Here is a 17,967-nt window from a genome sequence, read left to right on the forward strand (position 1 = left end):
TTGCCGTTTGTTCTTGGTGAATGTTTACAGCAATAGAAGCTCAGGAAAAGTCACTCTCCGAAGGGCGTAGTTCAGTCTCCGAGTAGCAAGTGATTTGTTGTAGCTTCAACGACATTTCATCCCTCTCTAGGCTCTGGTCACGGGCTCAAACGACTAGCTCATTCGAATAAGCATGTGCAACTTGCGAATCTCATGGGATAATGACAGCTACTGAAAACGCAATGGAAGAAGGAGAAATGTACTGGAAGAATAACCTATTGATATGGCATGCCCTCAGACTAGTATGTATCTGTTCTTTTACCGTCATCAAAGAAACACATACAACCCAATCCAAACATCAACAATCGAGCGCCTCTCGTCATTTACATCAAACTTCAAGCCAATTCATCCAAGACAACTATCAGTATGGATTTTTCAGAGGTCGTGAGACTTCTAGAAGACACAAAGCGCCAGGAAGCTCGGAGAAATGTTGAGCGTCTCCTCAACAACCCTCCGTCTTGCCAACCACCCTGGGGAAAAAACCTCAAAGAACTAGTCAAATGGGCCACGGAGTATGTTGTTCAGGAGAACCAACCTTGTAAAGACAAACCCCACAGAGCACATGATAAGCCTAAATCAGAGAAGAAATCGCAATCTGAGGCTTCAACATCGCAACATGACTCCCGGGAAAGATGCAAAGTCCAATCAGAACAAGAGCCAGAGTCCAAGGCACCTGAACGACCGACCCTCAAAATGTTTCAACCCCCACATCTCCAAGATTTCTGGAGCCGCAACCCCAAGTGGGTGACCGACTACTTCGTCAACGCACAGAAGTATCCACGCCTCGAGGTGATTGTTCGCGCCATGGTGCAGGAACATCTGGTGGCGGAACAGAACTACATGTCTACTATCAAGGCGCATGTCAATCCAGAAAGTAACAATGAGAAGGTCACATGCCTGGAAGAGCAAGACGGCGAGGAAGAAAGAGCAACCGAAACAGAAGGAGGAGTAGCGGGAGGGAAAGCAGACGAGAAAACAGGAGAGGGAGCGAGAGAAGGGGCAGACGATCATGCAGATGATAAGGCAGAGGAGGAGGCGGAAAACAAAGCAACAGAAAAACAGGAGACCGGAGACGAAGTCTCCGACGCTGACAAAAAGATCTTATTCCAAGATCTCCAGAATGTCGTCAAACAGCATATACGCCTCAAGGAAATCCTCGACTGCTACTGGGTCATGTCGCACGAGGGCGCTCTCATCCAAGACGCCAACCACATGCTCTTTATGGAACGCCGCCGAGCCTCAACCGCCCCGTCAGAGCGTACTAACCCGGCTCCACCTAGTAACCTACCACTTGTTTTCCCCCAAATCCATCATGGTGCCACCCCAACCCCTTCTTCTTCTTCTTCTTCTTCTCCCCTTTTCAAAACACAAGCCGAAGAAGACGCTGAAGGTGAGAAGTGGATCAACGATCGGGCACTTGATCTTCGCGAGATATACCCTTCATTGTCCGAAGAGGCGGCTAAAGAACTCGCTAAATGTGAGAAGAAGGTTTGTGAACACGCAGATTTCCTTAACGAGTATGAAGAGAAGATGGGTGACCGCACCTTCCTCTTGATGGCCAAGCAGATGGAACTGATGGAAATCGATGAAAGAAACAAGCTCGAGAAGCTTAGACTCAAAGCACAGGAGATGGCGCTTGAGTTGCAGGAGAAGGAGATGAGTGAGAGGGAGAAGGCTTTGAGGGAACGTGAGAACCTCAAGATATTGGGAGTGTGAGTGATGATTCGGTGGAATATGCTGGATGAAGGGAGAAAGAACTGAAGAGTTGAGGAGGAAGGGGAAGGGAAGCTAGATGCCAGATTAGCGTTGGAATTTAGAAGCATGATATGGGAAGGAAGGGCTCAAATTTGAGGGGTTACTGCTGGGCTCACAGTCAAGAGGAGGCAGGGAAGAAAAGGCTTCGATAACTAGTGCGTCCAAAGACTAGAATGTACTCATCATCAGGAGGACATGGCTGAAGGGACCATCTTGGGGAGTATCAAAAAAAAAAAAAAAAAAAAGAGAAAACAAAACGCCGAGGCGGTGATACTCTGCCTGTTGTTTTCCTCTGCATTGTGAAAATGACCAACTCTTCAAGGACGTACGACGACACGCAGAATCGTCAGAGCTGGTGGCTACTTCCGTGGTTAGGAGTCGTTCTCACCCGTGCCTTCCCGCTGTTGGTTGCACTGAAGGTTTCATATATGAGTAGTTGCTGCTTTCACTATGCTCCTTCCTCGTCAACTCAGCCTCTATTTCCCTGGTCGGGTTATCCTTTCCATGCTTTCCACACTAGATTGCTCACACTTCAGACCATCTCAAGAGTCAGTAAAATTTCGCACAGCAGACTGAGAACAGCAAGTCAGAAGCTGTGAAGAGAAACGTGATCTGCCGTGAATTGATAATGGCGAGTGTACAATCCTTGCTTGCACATCGCCATGAAGCAGCATGTGTTTCAACGGCAGACACCGGACAGTGACTGTGGCAGTTAACTTTGTGGATTAAGTGAGATTATCTCCCACTTCGCCTCCTGCTTTTTAATCTCTCGCCACGTTCCATTGTTTCAATTCTAGACCAAATGGGATCTTCCACATCTCACCACTTGTCATGAATCTGTAAATGTTTGTCTACGCTCCATCGCTTGTGTGGCTGTTATGGGCAGGTTATCGAGAAGGCGTTGAATGAGTGGCCAGGCATCGCATCGAAGAGATGGAAGCTCTGGTTCAATTGCACGGCTCAATTTGAGGAAGTGTCTGACTGTAGCTGATACATACTCTTTCCACTTCTTCTGTATGTCGAAGCTTGACAAGTAGATGAAGAGGATTCGAGCGCAAGTCATCATGATCACGAATAATCGTGAAGCTCTCGGAAGCCGGTCTCATCCCTCTTCCCAAATCGGGGTTCTATCGGATATCCAGAACTGAATTACTCAACCGCTCTCAGCCGATTATCCGGTTACATGAGCCAGCAAATACCGTCTTGATATGTAGACTTGATGCAAGAAACGTATTGTCAGTAATGAATGATCGACGTCACTGAGCAGCGCCCGACTTTCTTTAACTCGTCCGCAAATCCCGATGCTCTCCCGATGTTGGTTGAAAATCTTTGCAAATGCGAATCAAGTGAGGGAAAGCACATGTTCTGCCGTCTCGAGATGCCCAGACCACGCAGATCGGTTCTATGCAAGCTTGTGACCCGCTTCTTATTTTGGCGAACTTCGTTCTGACATTGGTACGGCAGTGAGAGTATCCCATGAATTTGACCAGCATCTGAAGGACTGCCCTTGTGCAGAGGACGTAGATTGTCCTGCGTCCTGTTCAAAGTTCTCTACTCGCAATGTAACCTTCTCGAAAGCGAAGAACACACGATTGTCCCTCTGTGTCGAGGTAGCCAGCTAGTTTCGGTCCCGGTATAGAGACTCATCTCGCATAGCGACGGTTCTCGCGACGGTTCTTGAGGGGTTTCAAGACAACAGTTTCGATAGTTTGTTTCCTGCCGAATTGCGTTTGGGACACATTGCCAGTGCCAATTGAGTACCCGGCAAGGGCATCAGCCAAAGAAACAGAGAAGAAAGTCCGTGATAGACGCCTCTGACTGACACACACCCAACAGCGACAACGGCTATTCGTCTGTCAGAAATGACAGAGCCCGGTAAACACAGCAGCGCATTTTCATGGAGTAGTGTGATATTTTTGTGCAAAGAAGGGTGTAATCTGATCCCCAATCTCTGGTAGTCCCCCCAAGTCAGGACAGGAAAGCCCCACTCCTAAGGGTGCAATAAACCAACGTTAGGCAGGCAGGTGGTAACCATAGGCAGGAGATCGGTCCAAACAGGTGACTTGCCTCGATATTCCGCATATTGCCTATATTCTGCCACATCCTCGCCAAACCACTCGGCCGCTTTGATAACAAGGAACGCTGAGCAAGAGCAGGGACGCAGTGATTATTGATGCCTCAGCCGAAAGCCGACGCCTGGAGAAATCGTATTTTGAGCCTTCATGAACGCCTTGTGTTGCCTTGAGTCTATGACAAGGCTCCGGGGTTCTTCCTCGCCATTCACTTGGGCATCGAGCTGAATCTGTAGGCTTCAGAGATGCTCCCCTTTACCTCTGGTGTGGCTTATCAATGCGTAGTGTACCTACGTCTAAGACATCTCAGATTATCATTGGTGGACATCAGGTTCAACATGCTCAACTCAGAGCTTGACCTCGGCGAGGAAGCGCAAGGTACCTACTGCATGTACCTATTTGCTCGGTTGCCCAAAAGGGAGGTCCCGCCACGGTTTGATTGGGCACAAGACCGCGATAAAAGTTGTACAACATCAGGTATCATTGGACGTCCACGATGCACCCGATACACTACCTCTTCCGCTGTCTATGGTGACCGTACCGGTTAGCTACAGACATTGCTGTACGCAGTTCACCGAAACAAAGGGCTATCATCACGTGTGGCTTGACAGCGGATCGGGAATCTGAAGAGACCTTGCGAGTCTCAAAGTCTGGGACACTGCTGCTGAGGACAACTTGAACCAAAGTCATATGCTGAGATCGACGTTCACGCCAAGGTGAGGAAGCATAGAGGACATCAGAAAGAGACCTGAGCACCTGAGGTACCAGCGTCACCTGAGAACGTCGCTGCAGCGACGATGGATGCTAACGGGATTGCAGTCCAATCCCAGAGCCGCAGAGACGTGCCTATAACCACCCCATATCAAATTGAGTAGTCTACAGTAACGGGATGTCCATGCATGCATATATGCAAAATCCGGCAAGGATGCCTGTGACGGATAGAGGCATCCAAAGATTTTGCGAGCGAGAGCACCACGCCAATCACCTCAGGCTTGGCCGTGAAGGATTGCCTGCCCTTTTTTCTTTTCTTTTTTTTTTTTTTTCTCTTCTTCTTTTCTTTTCTAAACGGCAACATGGGGTCATCAAATTGCTCGAGTGTTTTTGTGATACGCGTTGTACATCTGCATCCAAACTTTCTCAGGAGTTTAGTTTAAGAAGCCCCTGAAGGCGTGCAGGACACCAGCGATGTCGGTTGTCGTCCGGTACGCCGGGACGTGTTCAATTTCTGATCACGGCAACGTGCCACTGGTTCAGCAAATGCAAGATCGGGTGCAAAAAGCAAGAGTTCTTTGGGGGGCAGGTGAAATCGAGAGCCATTTTGACGTCCCGGCAGCTGGGCCGAAGGCATGTGGTCGCTGCTAACTCCAACTCCAACCCACCTCTTGCTTCCGGGTTGGTGGTCTTGGTCGGGGCCCGATATTGTCGGCGAATGAGAGGTTGACACACAGTCAGCGCCGTGATGGTCCGATACGGGCGAACCCCACGGCCCTCACTAGTGTACTGCGACACTAGAGCCTGCAGAGCGAACAGTCGGTTCCAAGTGCGGAGAATCGGCGACCTGCGCCAAGCCGTATACGGTGGTGTCCAGTAGGTCTCCAGTGTGCCGGCCCATGGAAGCTATCGCCATTGAGGCTAGGGGAATTGAGTTGGCTGAACCAGGTCAAGCTTGAGCCGGCGGCTAACCTTGTTGAAACAACAAGGGCTGTGATTTTCTAGGCGATCGGAGGGGCTTTCCGCTTTTTCCCTATAAAAAAAAAAAAAAAAAAAAAAAAAAATTGGAGCTGGACCTTAGGGATTGAGGACTTTGTAAGTATGTTCGAATCTGAGTCAGCTATGATATCGTTACGAAAGTGAGAAGCGCGTCAAGGTGGCTCTGTCAATCGAGCTCGGTCTCGTCGGGAAGCTGGTGGGCTTGGTGGCTCTCTAGATGGGCCTGGATGGGGGGTGTTGGAAACGCGATAACATGGTCATCTTGATGCGCATGAGGGGCAGCATATGACATGGCAACCCAATAAATCTTGACGCATCTGATGCTGAACGGGTGACGAGAGGATTCAAGTGATTTTCCAGAAAGGGAAGATACCCCACGGTTTGTGGGCACTTTTGTCCATTCACACTTTCACTAGCCTCGCTGAAGAACCGCCTCACTCTCGCAACTGGTAGCCGTGCTCGTGTGGCTGGAAGGGTTGCTTTCACAACGGCGCCTGGGCACTTGAGATGGCTTCACTGAGTGGCCGAGATGGTTGTGGTTGGGCATCTGGGCATCTACCAGGTTCCCGAGTGGTTCAGCCCTTGGGCTTCATCAGTTCCGGCGGCCGTTCTGACTTGTGAGAATTGCTGCCACGTACAGCCGGGATTACATCCATGCGCCTGCTAGGCGTTCTGTATTCTTCCGGGCCGCTGATACCATCGCCCTGATTGGCATCCAATCCCCTCAGCAACCTGACTCCAACCGACTGGGAAAAGCGCCAGTTGTTAGCCGCTGTTAATCACCAGCCGGAAGGACGCGGTGTCCGCCGCTATAGGATCTTATGGGTCCGCCTCGTTGCGCTATGCAAAATGCCATTGTTAGGAGCTGTTAGTACGCCAACCACCAAAATGCTGGTCTAGGTTCAATAGACAATAGAGAGAAACAGAGGTCTTGGGAAAGGTATAATGAGTGCTGGGAGTAAGCTGGCTAGAGTATGTTTACAGTGTTGGAAATGCGCTGGCCGATGTTAGGAATTGGCTGTATGAAGGCGTTCCCTTGGCAGGATGTCGCGGTACGGATGTCAAACAGGCTTGACGGTTGCGGGTTTCGGGATATGCAAACGGTGGGAAAGACGGTCCCAGTATCATGAAGCAGAGCAACAGCGGCATTACGTCGACGTGAAGATTCTTCGGGCCGAACTTGAACCTTTATACTGCGATGCTCCATGGCAGGTGCTGGTACAGGTAGTGTACTCATCGGCGATGGCTCGTGGTCAAGATCATGGCAGATCTCAACGAGCGATACTGACGGGACATTGTGGACATGGACCATTACGGAGCCTGCAGTCTGTCCATGCCATGATCCAGGCGGGATGAAACCGAAACGCGATGGACGCATCCACTGCCGAAGTGATCCATGTACACTAGCTAACAAACAGGGAGAAATGATCGATAGAAAAGTCTGTCAAACTTGACACGCTTATTTTTTATATGCTCGTTGACAGCTGACGGGAGCTGATGTGAGCCCAAGCCCGTACAACAACAGGTTTTGTGTAGCATCTTCAGAAGGTGCAAGAAGAGAAAAGTGAGTGTGCTTACCTAGCAGGTTGTCTGACCACCGACAAAAACACAGCCTGAGACATTTGCTCTTTCCCAACATCTAGGTAGGTACCTTCGGGGAAACCCATCAAATGGGGAAGGCATGATGTCCAGTCTAGTGTAGGTAGTGTAGATTGCACTATCTCGGGGTGGTAAGTAACACCCCAGGTAGGAACTGAACTGAATAACCCCAACTTTTCTCGAGCTCTAATTTGGGAAGGGACTGATGTGAGAGAGAGGGGAGCAGCCGCCATGAACGGAATTTCTCTTTCCTTTTTTCCTTGACTTTTACTGAGACAGTCGGTCGAGTTCCTCTCTCGTGGCCGTGGCGTGCGTGTCCCTTCCTTCCTTCTCGTCAACCTTTTGTCTCTAGAGTAGCGTCGTTTCAACAGCCCACCTCGCACGTCGAGAAGCCATCAAGGTGCCGACAGGGTGCATGTGCGCGGGAGAAGGTGGGATGTGACAGACCCCGAGGCTTGTTGGCACTGGTCGGAACACCGCACGGGTGGATTTCCGCTGCTGTCATGGCTTCGCTCTACTGCAAGAATTTGACGCACGACAAGACCGCATGCTGATCTGTCTGTATACGTGTTAGCTATCTCGCCTTTCTGTCCATACATTTGCTAACAGACCACCCTCAGGTCTTGGCATGCTAACCAAGCAGTCTCGCAATCGCTCCACCACTGCAGAAGTAGAAGTGCAACCTCGTCCACCTGGAGGCAGTGCAGACAGGCCAATCAAAGCAAAGGTGGGTGCTTCGCCAATGGCTGACGGGCCATTTTCTGGCCACTCACTATGCCCTGATCCGAGTCCTTTCTGATTTATTTTAGCCGACCTGCGAGGCCCGACTAGAACATCACCCACCACGACGACGACGTCTTTGCGCCGATTGGGTTGCTGCTGAATGTGCGCTCTATCTTTTACACTACCGAATTACCCTTCATCGCCAGTCGCCCTTTGCCCCAATAAATGGGGAACCGTTCTGGGACAAGTCCGTGATCCAGATGTGGTGTGCTCGTCGTCGTCGTCGTCGTCCTCGTTGTCAGACAACCCAGATCCCCTCGAGACAGATGGCGAAAAGAAAGCCCATTGTAACGGGTTCGAGACAGTAAAAATGGGGAGCCTTCGATCCCCAGAGAGATGGGCCTCGATGTTGCAGGCTGTTGTGAACTTGTGCGCATGTCTTGATCCAGGTCCTGTTGCTGTCTTGGCAGTGAGTTCTCTGAGCATTTCGGCGTCATAACACGGTACAACCTCAAAGTGTACCGGCTCTGCGGCTGTGTGTACGAGGGAGTGTACAGGCAGTTCAATGGATGCCGTAGCCGGTCTTGTTCTCTGACTGTGCTTTGGTTGCCCAGTCACCGTTGCAAGATAGGTGGGAGTGAAGGTTGTTGAGGATCTCCTTGTTGCATGCTCATCATCACCATCACCATCATGATCTTGCTCTCTCCACTGCTTGCTGCAGCTTCAACATTGTCTCCGATATCGATATTGTCCCCGCCTCCTCTTTATACAATTCGCTCCACGCTACTCTGTCCGGGCTGACGAGTCAAATGCCAGTCCAAAAGAGCTTCTGACAACGGCACTCTCACACCAACAGAGCGGGCGAGACAGACGATGCCAACACGTCTGCCCATTTAAAACGCATCTCCCCGCGTTTAATGCCCAAACAGGCCTGGTGCGAAAGGGAGGATGAGAAAATGAGTGAGCAACAATTCGAGCCAAGCGGCTGTTTGTTACCGAAAACACCGACTACGTATCTCGACACTCTTTGGTCTGCACGTCGCAGCCCCGGTTCGTCGTATGCAGCAGACTCTGAAAAGACACTTGGAGCCATTCGCAGTCGCCAATCCCATCCGGTGCCCCTGCCTCCCACTGCTTTCTCACTGGTCTCTCACGGGTCTTCCACTGACGTCCCCTGTATCCCCTGGCCCAGTCCACCACGCTTGTACACTCCAGCAAAGTTCGAGTCTGACAAGTGGACTGAAGAGAATCGGCCCAACCCACAACCCACTTTGCCCACCCTACCGGCGACCCGTTCTCCCCGTCCTGGCCCCGTCCTGCCTCTTGAGCCCCACGCCCCGGGAGCCATCTCCGACTCTCACGCAACATGAGGCCTTTTGATATAAGTCTTGGAGTGCTCCCGTCCCGTCCCACGACCGCTTCTGTTCTGACCCCTCCTCCCCACATCTCCATTCACACAATCAGACCGCAACGTTGAACGTTCATTCCTCTTCACTTCTTCACTTTTCAACACATAGCCAGCCCATACATCCACAACAATGTCGTCAAGTCATAGAAGACAAGGCTCGAGCCAGAGCACTTCCAGTGGCCACTCTCACCAGCAGAGCCACGACTCGTTCGAGTCCCACCTCACTCACTCTACCGCCCCTACTTCGCTCTATTCCACTCAGGACCACTACTTCTCAGACCACAAGGCTATGGGCACGTCGACAAGGCCGGAGGAAGACCTGTATGCTCCCTCTTCTTACCACCACTCGCAACCCAAGCCATATGTCTACCAGGACGATGTCAGCCCAGCCACTTCGCTCTACCCACGTTCCTCGGTAGAGACCTACGCCTCCACGACAGCCTCATCCCAGGATCTCGACGCCATGGACCTTGATGACGAATCACCCGTGGTGGAGGCCGAGGACACCAGCATCCCGCCGCTCCCCACGTACCGCCGTGAACTTGTGGAACCCAACGTCCGGGCAACCACCCCTCAGGATTTCGCCAAGCTCTTCCCCTCGCTCAACCGTCTCTCCATCCGTCACGATGAATACACGTCGGACGGGAACATGAACTTGCGCATCGACACTGTCGTCACTGGCCGCAGAAGAACCGTTTATCAACTCTTCCATCTGCGTATGTACGACTTGGCCAAGCGCGAATTCTCTCTGCGCCGGTACTGCCGTGACTCCGGGCGCGAGGTCTGCAACTCGAAGCGCAAGTACGCCGAGTCGTCAACGGCGGCCAAGGCCAAGTCCAGGGCTGCCTCCAGGGATGATGTCAACAAGAGCCACCACGATCGCCCCAACTTGAAGCGCTCAATGTCGACGGCCATCAAGACGCTCAGTGCTGCGACCAAGTCCAAGCCCGTCCTCCGGCGCACACCAACGTCTGGTGCTGCATCTATTTGCTCCAGCCGACCCAACACCAGCGACTCGTGCTACGGTGACGATGAGTTGTGCAACCACAGCAACTCTTCGCGCATGTCTCTCAGTTCCAAGGGCAAGACGCACCGTGCCGTTCCCACCAACACCATCAAGCTTGAATTCAGCAACTATGCCCGTGTTGATGTGCACCGCCGCGGTGGTAAGAACAACAAGCGGTACGAGTTTGAGTGGTGGGGTCACAACTATGCTTGGAAGCGTTCTGTCGACAAACAGATGGGGGGTCAAGTTTCATTCCACCTCATCCGCGACGGAAACCTCAGCGCCCCGGTCGCCCACATTGTTCCCGAGACTCGATCGCCCGCTCAGGTTGATGCCGACGAGCGCGCTGGCGGGTGGGTTCCCCCATGCTTCATGTGGATCGCTGATGAGACGATCATTGATGCTGTTACCGATGTTGCTGAGTAAGTTTTCCACATACCCGGTAAAAGGAAGATTGGACATCCTCTAATCATGTTTGACTAGTGTTATCATGGCTTCTGGCCTCATGGCTCTTGTCGACGATTGCATCAAGGAGAAGTGGCAGACCTCCAGGAAGGTTCATCGCATCCCCGTGCCATTGACCCACAAGACCGTCAGCCTTCCTAGTATTGACGCCAGCCCACGATCCATCATGCAGCACGTCTTCGGTCGGCGGCACTCGCAAACTCAGTCTCACCAACCTACCCCGATGCGGCTTGATCAACCCATAGCAGCCTGCTAAACAATGTTTTTCACTTCACTAATGGTTATTGCGGTCCTCACCGGTTCAATCTCCTTTGTCAGTATCAACGATAAACTTTGCGATTCACATCGGCTTTCTTTTATTGTTTTACGTTCACCACTTTCTTACGCGTTACGATTATGAGCAAGTTTTGGCGTTATCACAATTGATTTTTACCTACGATTTATCATGAAAAGCGGGAGGATCAAGCATTGCGTTTCCTTTTCTTTTTATGTCTTTCAAGAAGAATCTGGAAACCCAGATTACATGCATATGCGCGGTGTTCATTTTTCTTCAATTTCTTTTTCTCTTTCTGTGGTGGCTCGAGTCAGATGACGTGAGCGACGTATTGCCATGGGCTGGCTTTCTTGCTTTTCTATCTTACGATCTTATGGTTATGACATTAGGAATCAGCATCGCATTTTACTTTCGTTCAACATTTAGAGATGGAATGGCACACAACGAAGCACGGTTGCTGGTTAACTGCTGCGACATACTGGGGTTTTTCCAAAAGAAACAACATGGTATTACTATTACCAACTTTCTAAATCGCGATGGACTGGTTCCCGGGTTTGGTCACTGGATATTCTCTTCTTCTTGTACACCGATCGGGCGGTAGTGCGCGCACTGGGCTGGTCCCAGGTGGCATATCAACGTTTCGGCAAATCGAAAACCGGGGGGGGCGGATGCGGGAGAGAGAGAAGAAGAAAACAGGAGGATGCAGAGTTTGGAAAGATGAAGAACGAGTCGAGTTGATGAGATGTATAGCATATAGTGGAAAACATCGAAATACGATAATGTCTGGTGTTTAAATTGACCCTTTCTACTTACCAACTGACTTTCATTCTCTCTGCATCTCGCTTTGCCAACGTAAGCTGGTCAAAAAAAAGTCACGGGATATGGCACCGCTGAGTGGCCAGTACACACACGCCGCTAATCTGATAGACGCAGGTCTAGAACACGCACACAAATCAGGCAGAATTCAGGGTCGGTTTTGAAGCATAGAGGGTAGGTGTTCAGATCCACATATCGCTCGTCATAGCAGCGGAGAGAGAGCCAAGTAAGACAAGACCCTTTGCGAAAACTCGGTGAGAACCGGTGAGATCTACAGCGGAACTAAGGTGGTATTCAAGTGACGTGAAGGGACCTCTTCAAATCGTCAGCCCAGTCGGGAGCGCAGGAAGGCGGTGGATGATGGCGGAGTATGCTGTGGCTTTTGAAACACTAGCGCGAAAGAAGGATTAAAAAAAAAAGAAAAAAAAAAAAAAAAAAAAAAAAAACGTGGTGTAGAGGACAGAAGAACACGGAAGGAAACGAAAAAAAGGGAAAACAGGGGACGGCCCGCGTCTCTCCATTCCCCACTAAAACCTTCATTGTGACGGAACGAAACGAAACGAAACGAAACGAAACGAAACGAAACATTGCGGGAGCCGTACCCACACTTTGGAACCTCTTCCGTTCGGTTCGCCCGGTTTGGGTTGTGCAAAACGTTGCTGGGGGGAAACAGCGAACCATTCAGAGTTCTGGATGCCGGTTTGCCCAATATGTAAGTTGAAAATCATTGACTGACTAGTGTAGTGTATTGACTTTTTCAACCGGGCCGGATAAATCGACTGTGTGCCCAGATAAATCCCCTGTGTGGAACCGGTCTAGCCAATAATTCACCCATATTCTCGCCCGCTAAATTTCCACCAAAATAACATATATACAACATCTACACCAAAATTGCACAAGGATTTACACAAACGAGGCTTTCTAAAATGCTAATTTACATAAATATGCTGAAATTGTAGAATTTATATTTATACTAATATATATAATCTACTAATATTAGTACTACTAACTCGACTGGAAGAACTAGTACAACTATTAGGATTGCTATTAACTAAATAGTAGCGGCTAGTAAGGATTTAAATATAGCGGCTATTATAAAGGAGGGGGGACATTATTAATTAGCGGGTAGGTTAGTAATATTACTATTATTAATACCCTTAGTATATTAGTAACGACGGCGGGGGTTAAACTTATTATTATTAATTCGTAAACTCTTACAACCGTACTTCTAACTATACTTCTCTTTACTATAACTTTCTCAACTCCTAGAATTATATTTTCAATATTTCTATCTCTAACCTCGCATTCTCTACCGCTACTTTTACCTCCTACTCCCTCTAACTAGCCAATACTATTTTAATTATCCTCTTCTTCTTAGGAAGCTATAAAGCTTTAGGGGGGATATTATAAAATAAATTATATTTAATACTAAAGGAAGAGAGAGGAGGGAGCGCGGGTATAGTAAGTATAGACTAGGCACTATTACGAACCTTTTAATGGTTAATAATAATTAGGAGAGGGTCTCTCTCCTTATATAGTAATAGCCACTCTATAAATAACGGCTAATAAAAGATATAGTTAGTAAACGTATTAGATAAATAATATTTAAGAAAAGGATATTTATTTACTATATTTAGTTTAAGTAACTAATACTTATTAATTATATTTAAAAATATAATACTATTTAACTGTACAATATTAATTATCCTATACTAATAGGGTAAACTATACTACCTCGTAAAGTAAATAGAACACTTTACTTTTAATCCCTCTAAATTAAATTATAAGCGCTTAAAATTATTACTAACTAATTAAGCTTACCATTAGAGTAATTCAAGGTAAACAAAATTAGTAATAAACTTTAAATCCGTTAAAATAGTATATTTAAATTTCGCTATATCTTTTAAGATTTGATACGTGTATTTAATTATAAAATTCTCTTTCAATTATTTAAGGGTTTCGGTAATAGTACCTAATAATTAATTGAAATTAATATAATAATTCTTAAATAGTACTTTCAAAACGCCGTAGGCACCTTCTATACGGGAGGTTACTCGTATACTAAAATTACAATATAATCTAATAGCGAAATAGGCAAACTCGTACCTCAACGGGAGGTAAACATAGAAAAGGTAGTCGGTTATAATTATAAAAAGAGGGATTAGTAATTATATAAATAATAATAGAAAAATATAATAATCGTACCTTTTTACTTAGGGAATTCCCTTAATAATACCCGCTATTACTAATAAAATCCCTCCTCTATATTAGAGTACACTACTATCCTCCACACAGCTAAAATCCTATCTACATTATCAATTTATTTATAATTTGAATTATAAAGAGAATGTCTTTTCGGACCGTCGAGAATGTCTTCAGACACCGTCGCCCCACCCTCCCCGGGCTTCTAGCCAATCAGAAGCACTGTATCCAATAGGCGGCCTACCTTCCACCTTGTAATTGTATTCTTTTATTAATTTCACCTAATAAATCTAAGCATTACATTCTTTCATACCGTACCAAGCCCAGAATCCAGACTATAACTAGTACACGCGTCAGACCAGATTTATAGGGCACTTTACAACGCACTTTATAGGGTATTTAGTAGTACGGTCGTATATTGTACTCAATTGAATTGTTCAATTGAGCGATTAATTAATCGTACTTAATTTATATTAATCTATATATTTATAATCTATTTAATTTCTACCGTATAATCGAACACTCTAACTACTAGCGAATCTCTTTTACTAGGCTTAAGTGCTAATTTAAATACTAGCTAACGTGCCTCTTCCTTTTACTATATTAGTAGTACTAATAGTACTAGTAGTATAGCCTCCTTTACCCTATATAGAACTACCTCCTCTCCCTCCTCTACCCCTTCCTTGTATAGAGCCTCGCGGGCGGCCTCGTCCCCTCTATAATAGAGTAGGGGGCTAAGAATCTACTACATCCTCTACCTCCAAATTAATACCCTCCTATATAAATATATTTTACTAAATTAATAGCGCTACTCGTATTAATACCGTAAAGTTATAACTTACTCTAAACTAGCGGCCGCGGCTAGGCTAGAGGCGAAGCTAGCCCTAATATTGTAATACTCCTATTTAGAATTAAATTAGCGCTATTAATAGAGGGGGAATTTAAATATTAACCGGCATAGTTAATTAAGGGGCGCGAAGATTAGGAATAAAAGGCGCATTGTAGTAGGGTCGACCCTTAAACTTTATTACCTTATTAAAATCCTAATATTTCAAATACTTATCCTTATTATCGAATAATCTATAAAGCTATTAGTAGGGGTAATAATTATATTTATTGAATACGAATAATTAAAATCGGTTAAGAAGGCATTCTAATATTATATACGAACAAGGCAAACCGAATTATATAATAAATTTGCCCGTATATAATTCTAACTCATTAGGGTCTAACTTAACCTTTATTAAAATAATACCGAATATAATATAATATTAACGTACTACCTTATTAAAAGCTCACCAACAGATTACTCTACAAATATCTTTTACTTATAACTAATTAAAATATTTACATTTAGCGCAAACAATCTACTTCTCAATCTCGTACTCAATATTATATTTTATACTGTCAATTAACTTAAAACTCTATATAATAGCAGTAATAACAATACTACTACCTATATTAAAATAATAATTAATATACTATAAATTATATAAACAATAATATAATTAATTATAGGACTTACCACTAATAATATAACTTTTTAAAGTACAATTCGCTAATTTAATTAACAATATAGTACGGTAGCCAAAATTAAACCTCTTATTAACGTAATAAATAACCTACTCCTTTTTAACTACTAAATACATCTCTTTTAAATACGTAATAATTATAATCTACTACGAGAAGTAGCTACAAAACTTCTCAAATACGGTATTAAAATCCTTAATAATATACATATAATAAATATACTTCTAAAAAGTATAAAGTCTAAACTATAAATACTCTATAGTATTAAATATTAATTCTAATTAATCCGTATTATCTACTAAATGGTTAAAGCTATTAACTACCTCTTAATCCTCATTATTAAACTCTTCAAAACTCGCTATATTATTAGAATATACTAATATAGGGTAGACTAATATTAATACCGATATTTCTTACTATATTTATATTTGTATAACAATAGTATAAGCATTAATAACCTAAGCGGCGACCTTCTTATCCTACTTATACTTAATATTCAATACTATATTTTTATTAACATAAAAAATATAAAACTAAGACTACGCCTAAGGATAGACTCGTTTAATAATTAACTTTATTATTATATTATAATCTATAATAGTAACTTATAGTCTACTAACAGTAATAACTTCACAATAAATATTAATTTAATCTATAAACTAATTAAATCCCTCCTACCGTTCGTTATCAACCAACCTAAAACCGTAATTAAAAATATAGCCGACCCCAACTATACTAATAACTTAAAAAAAGGCTAGGCCTTTATTATTAATTTTATACGTATTATCGTACATCTAAACCTAAGGATTTTCCTTCTACATCTACTCTCCCTATAAATTATTTTAAAAAAGGGTAATTAATTTAATTTTAATAATATTTTATTAATTAACTTTAAAGTAAACCCCCTTTTCTATAAAAAATTTTATAGTAAATTAAAATGGGTTATACCCAACTTATACCTCCTTTTTAAATTTATAATAAAGGTTAATAAACTACCGTTAATTAAATTACCTATAAATCTCTAGAAATTTCTTCTCCAATTCGCTAGTAATCTCGCAATTAAATATACCTAATCAATTAATATAAGTAACGACAAATATCTTATACTCAACTTTAAATACCAAATAAATTAATAATTTTTTACTAGGCGGATAGCTATAAAATTCATTACTATATTGAAATTCGAAAGTCCACCGTCGGTCATTACACTTCAATACCTTAGCATACCCCTACTAAAAGCATCCTTATTTAATAATTAAAATTAACCGAGAGTAACTTTCTAATTTATAGCGAAAGGGACCGACAATACAAATAAATTCAAATCTCGTATAACCGCTATACCCCTTTTAGAGGTTATTAAAGCGACCCTTTACAATATTATAACCGAACTCTCTTTACCACTTTTAAATAGCGTTTATTAATTTATCGAGGGTATTATATTAGGTATTAAAAATAGGGTAATTACTATACTCGTAAGGGAAGGAAACGGAGTTATTATCATTATCATTATCGTTATTATTATTAATATCAATAGGCTCTAGCTAAGTAGAAGTAGGCTCAATTAGAATAATACTTATTAGAAGTCTCAAACTAGGATTAATAAAAATAAGGTCGATTACTTAACTAGAGTAATCACCCGCGCTACGGTCGCACACGCCCGTCGGCTGGGGGGTCGCTATATCGGCCATCTACATCACAATTAACTAGGGAAATATATTAAAAAATAATAGATTAATCCGTACTATCGATTAAATAATAACGCTTTATTAACTTAGCGATAATTAGCAATACGCAACGTAGTAGATTAATTAATTAATTAAAGGTAATAAGGGTAATAATGTATGTAGTTTAGTAGAGGAAACAATGCGACGAGGCACATACTAGAATAATCGCTAAGTTAGACTGGCTGGCTAGTACAATACGAGGGTAGCCAGTACAACCCCTATATAGGTGTAATAGCTTAAAATCTAGGAGCTTGGCGGGCGCGGTACGAATAGAGTAGAATTAGAAGCGGGAACTAGTAGGCGGGAAAGAATATAGCGCTTCTAATTGGCCAGAAGCCCAGGGAGGGTGGGGCGACGGTATCTAAAGATATTCTCGACGGTCCGAAAAGACATTCTTATTATAAAGGGTATAACCGTTAATAGGTTAAATAAAAGGATTCTTAATCCCTAATTCGAAGTAGTAATTCCGGTTATTTCCATTCAATAATTGGACGGCAATTTGGCGAGCAATAGAGTTTTTATTAGCGGGGTTAATATCTATATAATAGTAATCCTTACGGAAATAACTCCCGTTACTACTACAGTTACCTAACGCTATACCCTCAAAACTACCTTCCCACTTCTTTTTAATATTAAAGGTAATA

At 44.6% G+C, this 17,967-nt stretch overlaps 5 protein-coding genes across 5 annotated transcripts; 4 read left to right on the forward strand and 1 right to left on the reverse strand.

Annotated features, from left to right (window-relative positions):
• Window positions 1-405: 405 nt before the first annotated feature.
• Window positions 406-1,999, forward strand: B0T23DRAFT_448982 (uncharacterized protein; the record flags this gene model as incomplete). Its single annotated transcript, XM_062841066.1, has 3 exons — window positions 406-551; window positions 672-927; window positions 1,012-1,999. 3 exons carry the CDS (start codon window positions 406-408, stop codon window positions 1,753-1,755), a joined length of 1,146 nt encoding a protein of 381 aa, XP_062688891.1. The 3' UTR covers window positions 1,756-1,999.
• A 2,976-nt stretch (window positions 2,000-4,975) lies between these two features.
• On the forward strand, window positions 4,976-5,900 carry B0T23DRAFT_366775 (uncharacterized protein). Its single transcript, XM_062836403.1, has 3 exons — window positions 4,976-5,453; window positions 5,648-5,672; window positions 5,725-5,900. The coding sequence occupies exons 1-3, from the start codon at window positions 5,326-5,328 to the stop codon at window positions 5,791-5,793; spliced, it is 222 nt and encodes a 73-aa protein (XP_062688892.1). The 5' UTR covers window positions 4,976-5,325; the 3' UTR covers window positions 5,794-5,900.
• A 643-nt stretch (window positions 5,901-6,543) lies between these two features.
• On the reverse strand, window positions 6,544-6,813 carry B0T23DRAFT_325990 (uncharacterized protein; the record flags this gene model as incomplete). Its single annotated transcript, XM_062835539.1, has 1 exon — window positions 6,544-6,813. The coding sequence occupies one exon, from the start codon at window positions 6,811-6,813 to the stop codon at window positions 6,544-6,546; it is 270 nt and encodes an 89-aa protein (XP_062688893.1).
• A 2,539-nt stretch (window positions 6,814-9,352) lies between these two features.
• Window positions 9,353-11,149, forward strand: B0T23DRAFT_246592 (uncharacterized protein). Its single transcript, XM_062834140.1, has 2 exons — window positions 9,353-10,734; window positions 10,796-11,149. The coding sequence occupies exons 1-2, from the start codon at window positions 9,437-9,439 to the stop codon at window positions 11,031-11,033; spliced, it is 1,536 nt and encodes a 511-aa protein (XP_062688894.1). The 5' UTR covers window positions 9,353-9,436; the 3' UTR covers window positions 11,034-11,149.
• Window positions 11,150-11,587: 438 nt separating this feature from the next.
• On the forward strand, window positions 11,588-11,845 carry B0T23DRAFT_326410 (uncharacterized protein; the record flags this gene model as incomplete). Its single annotated transcript, XM_062835559.1, has 1 exon — window positions 11,588-11,845. One exon carries the CDS (start codon window positions 11,588-11,590, stop codon window positions 11,843-11,845), a length of 258 nt encoding a protein of 85 aa, XP_062688895.1.
• Window positions 11,846-17,967: the final 6,122 nt, after the last annotated feature.

Source organism: Neurospora hispaniola (genome assembly GCF_033458365.1).
Source record: "Neurospora hispaniola strain FGSC 10403 chromosome Unknown B0T23scaffold_9, whole genome shotgun sequence".
Lineage (NCBI taxonomy): Eukaryota > Fungi > Ascomycota > Sordariomycetes > Sordariales > Sordariaceae > Neurospora > Neurospora hispaniola.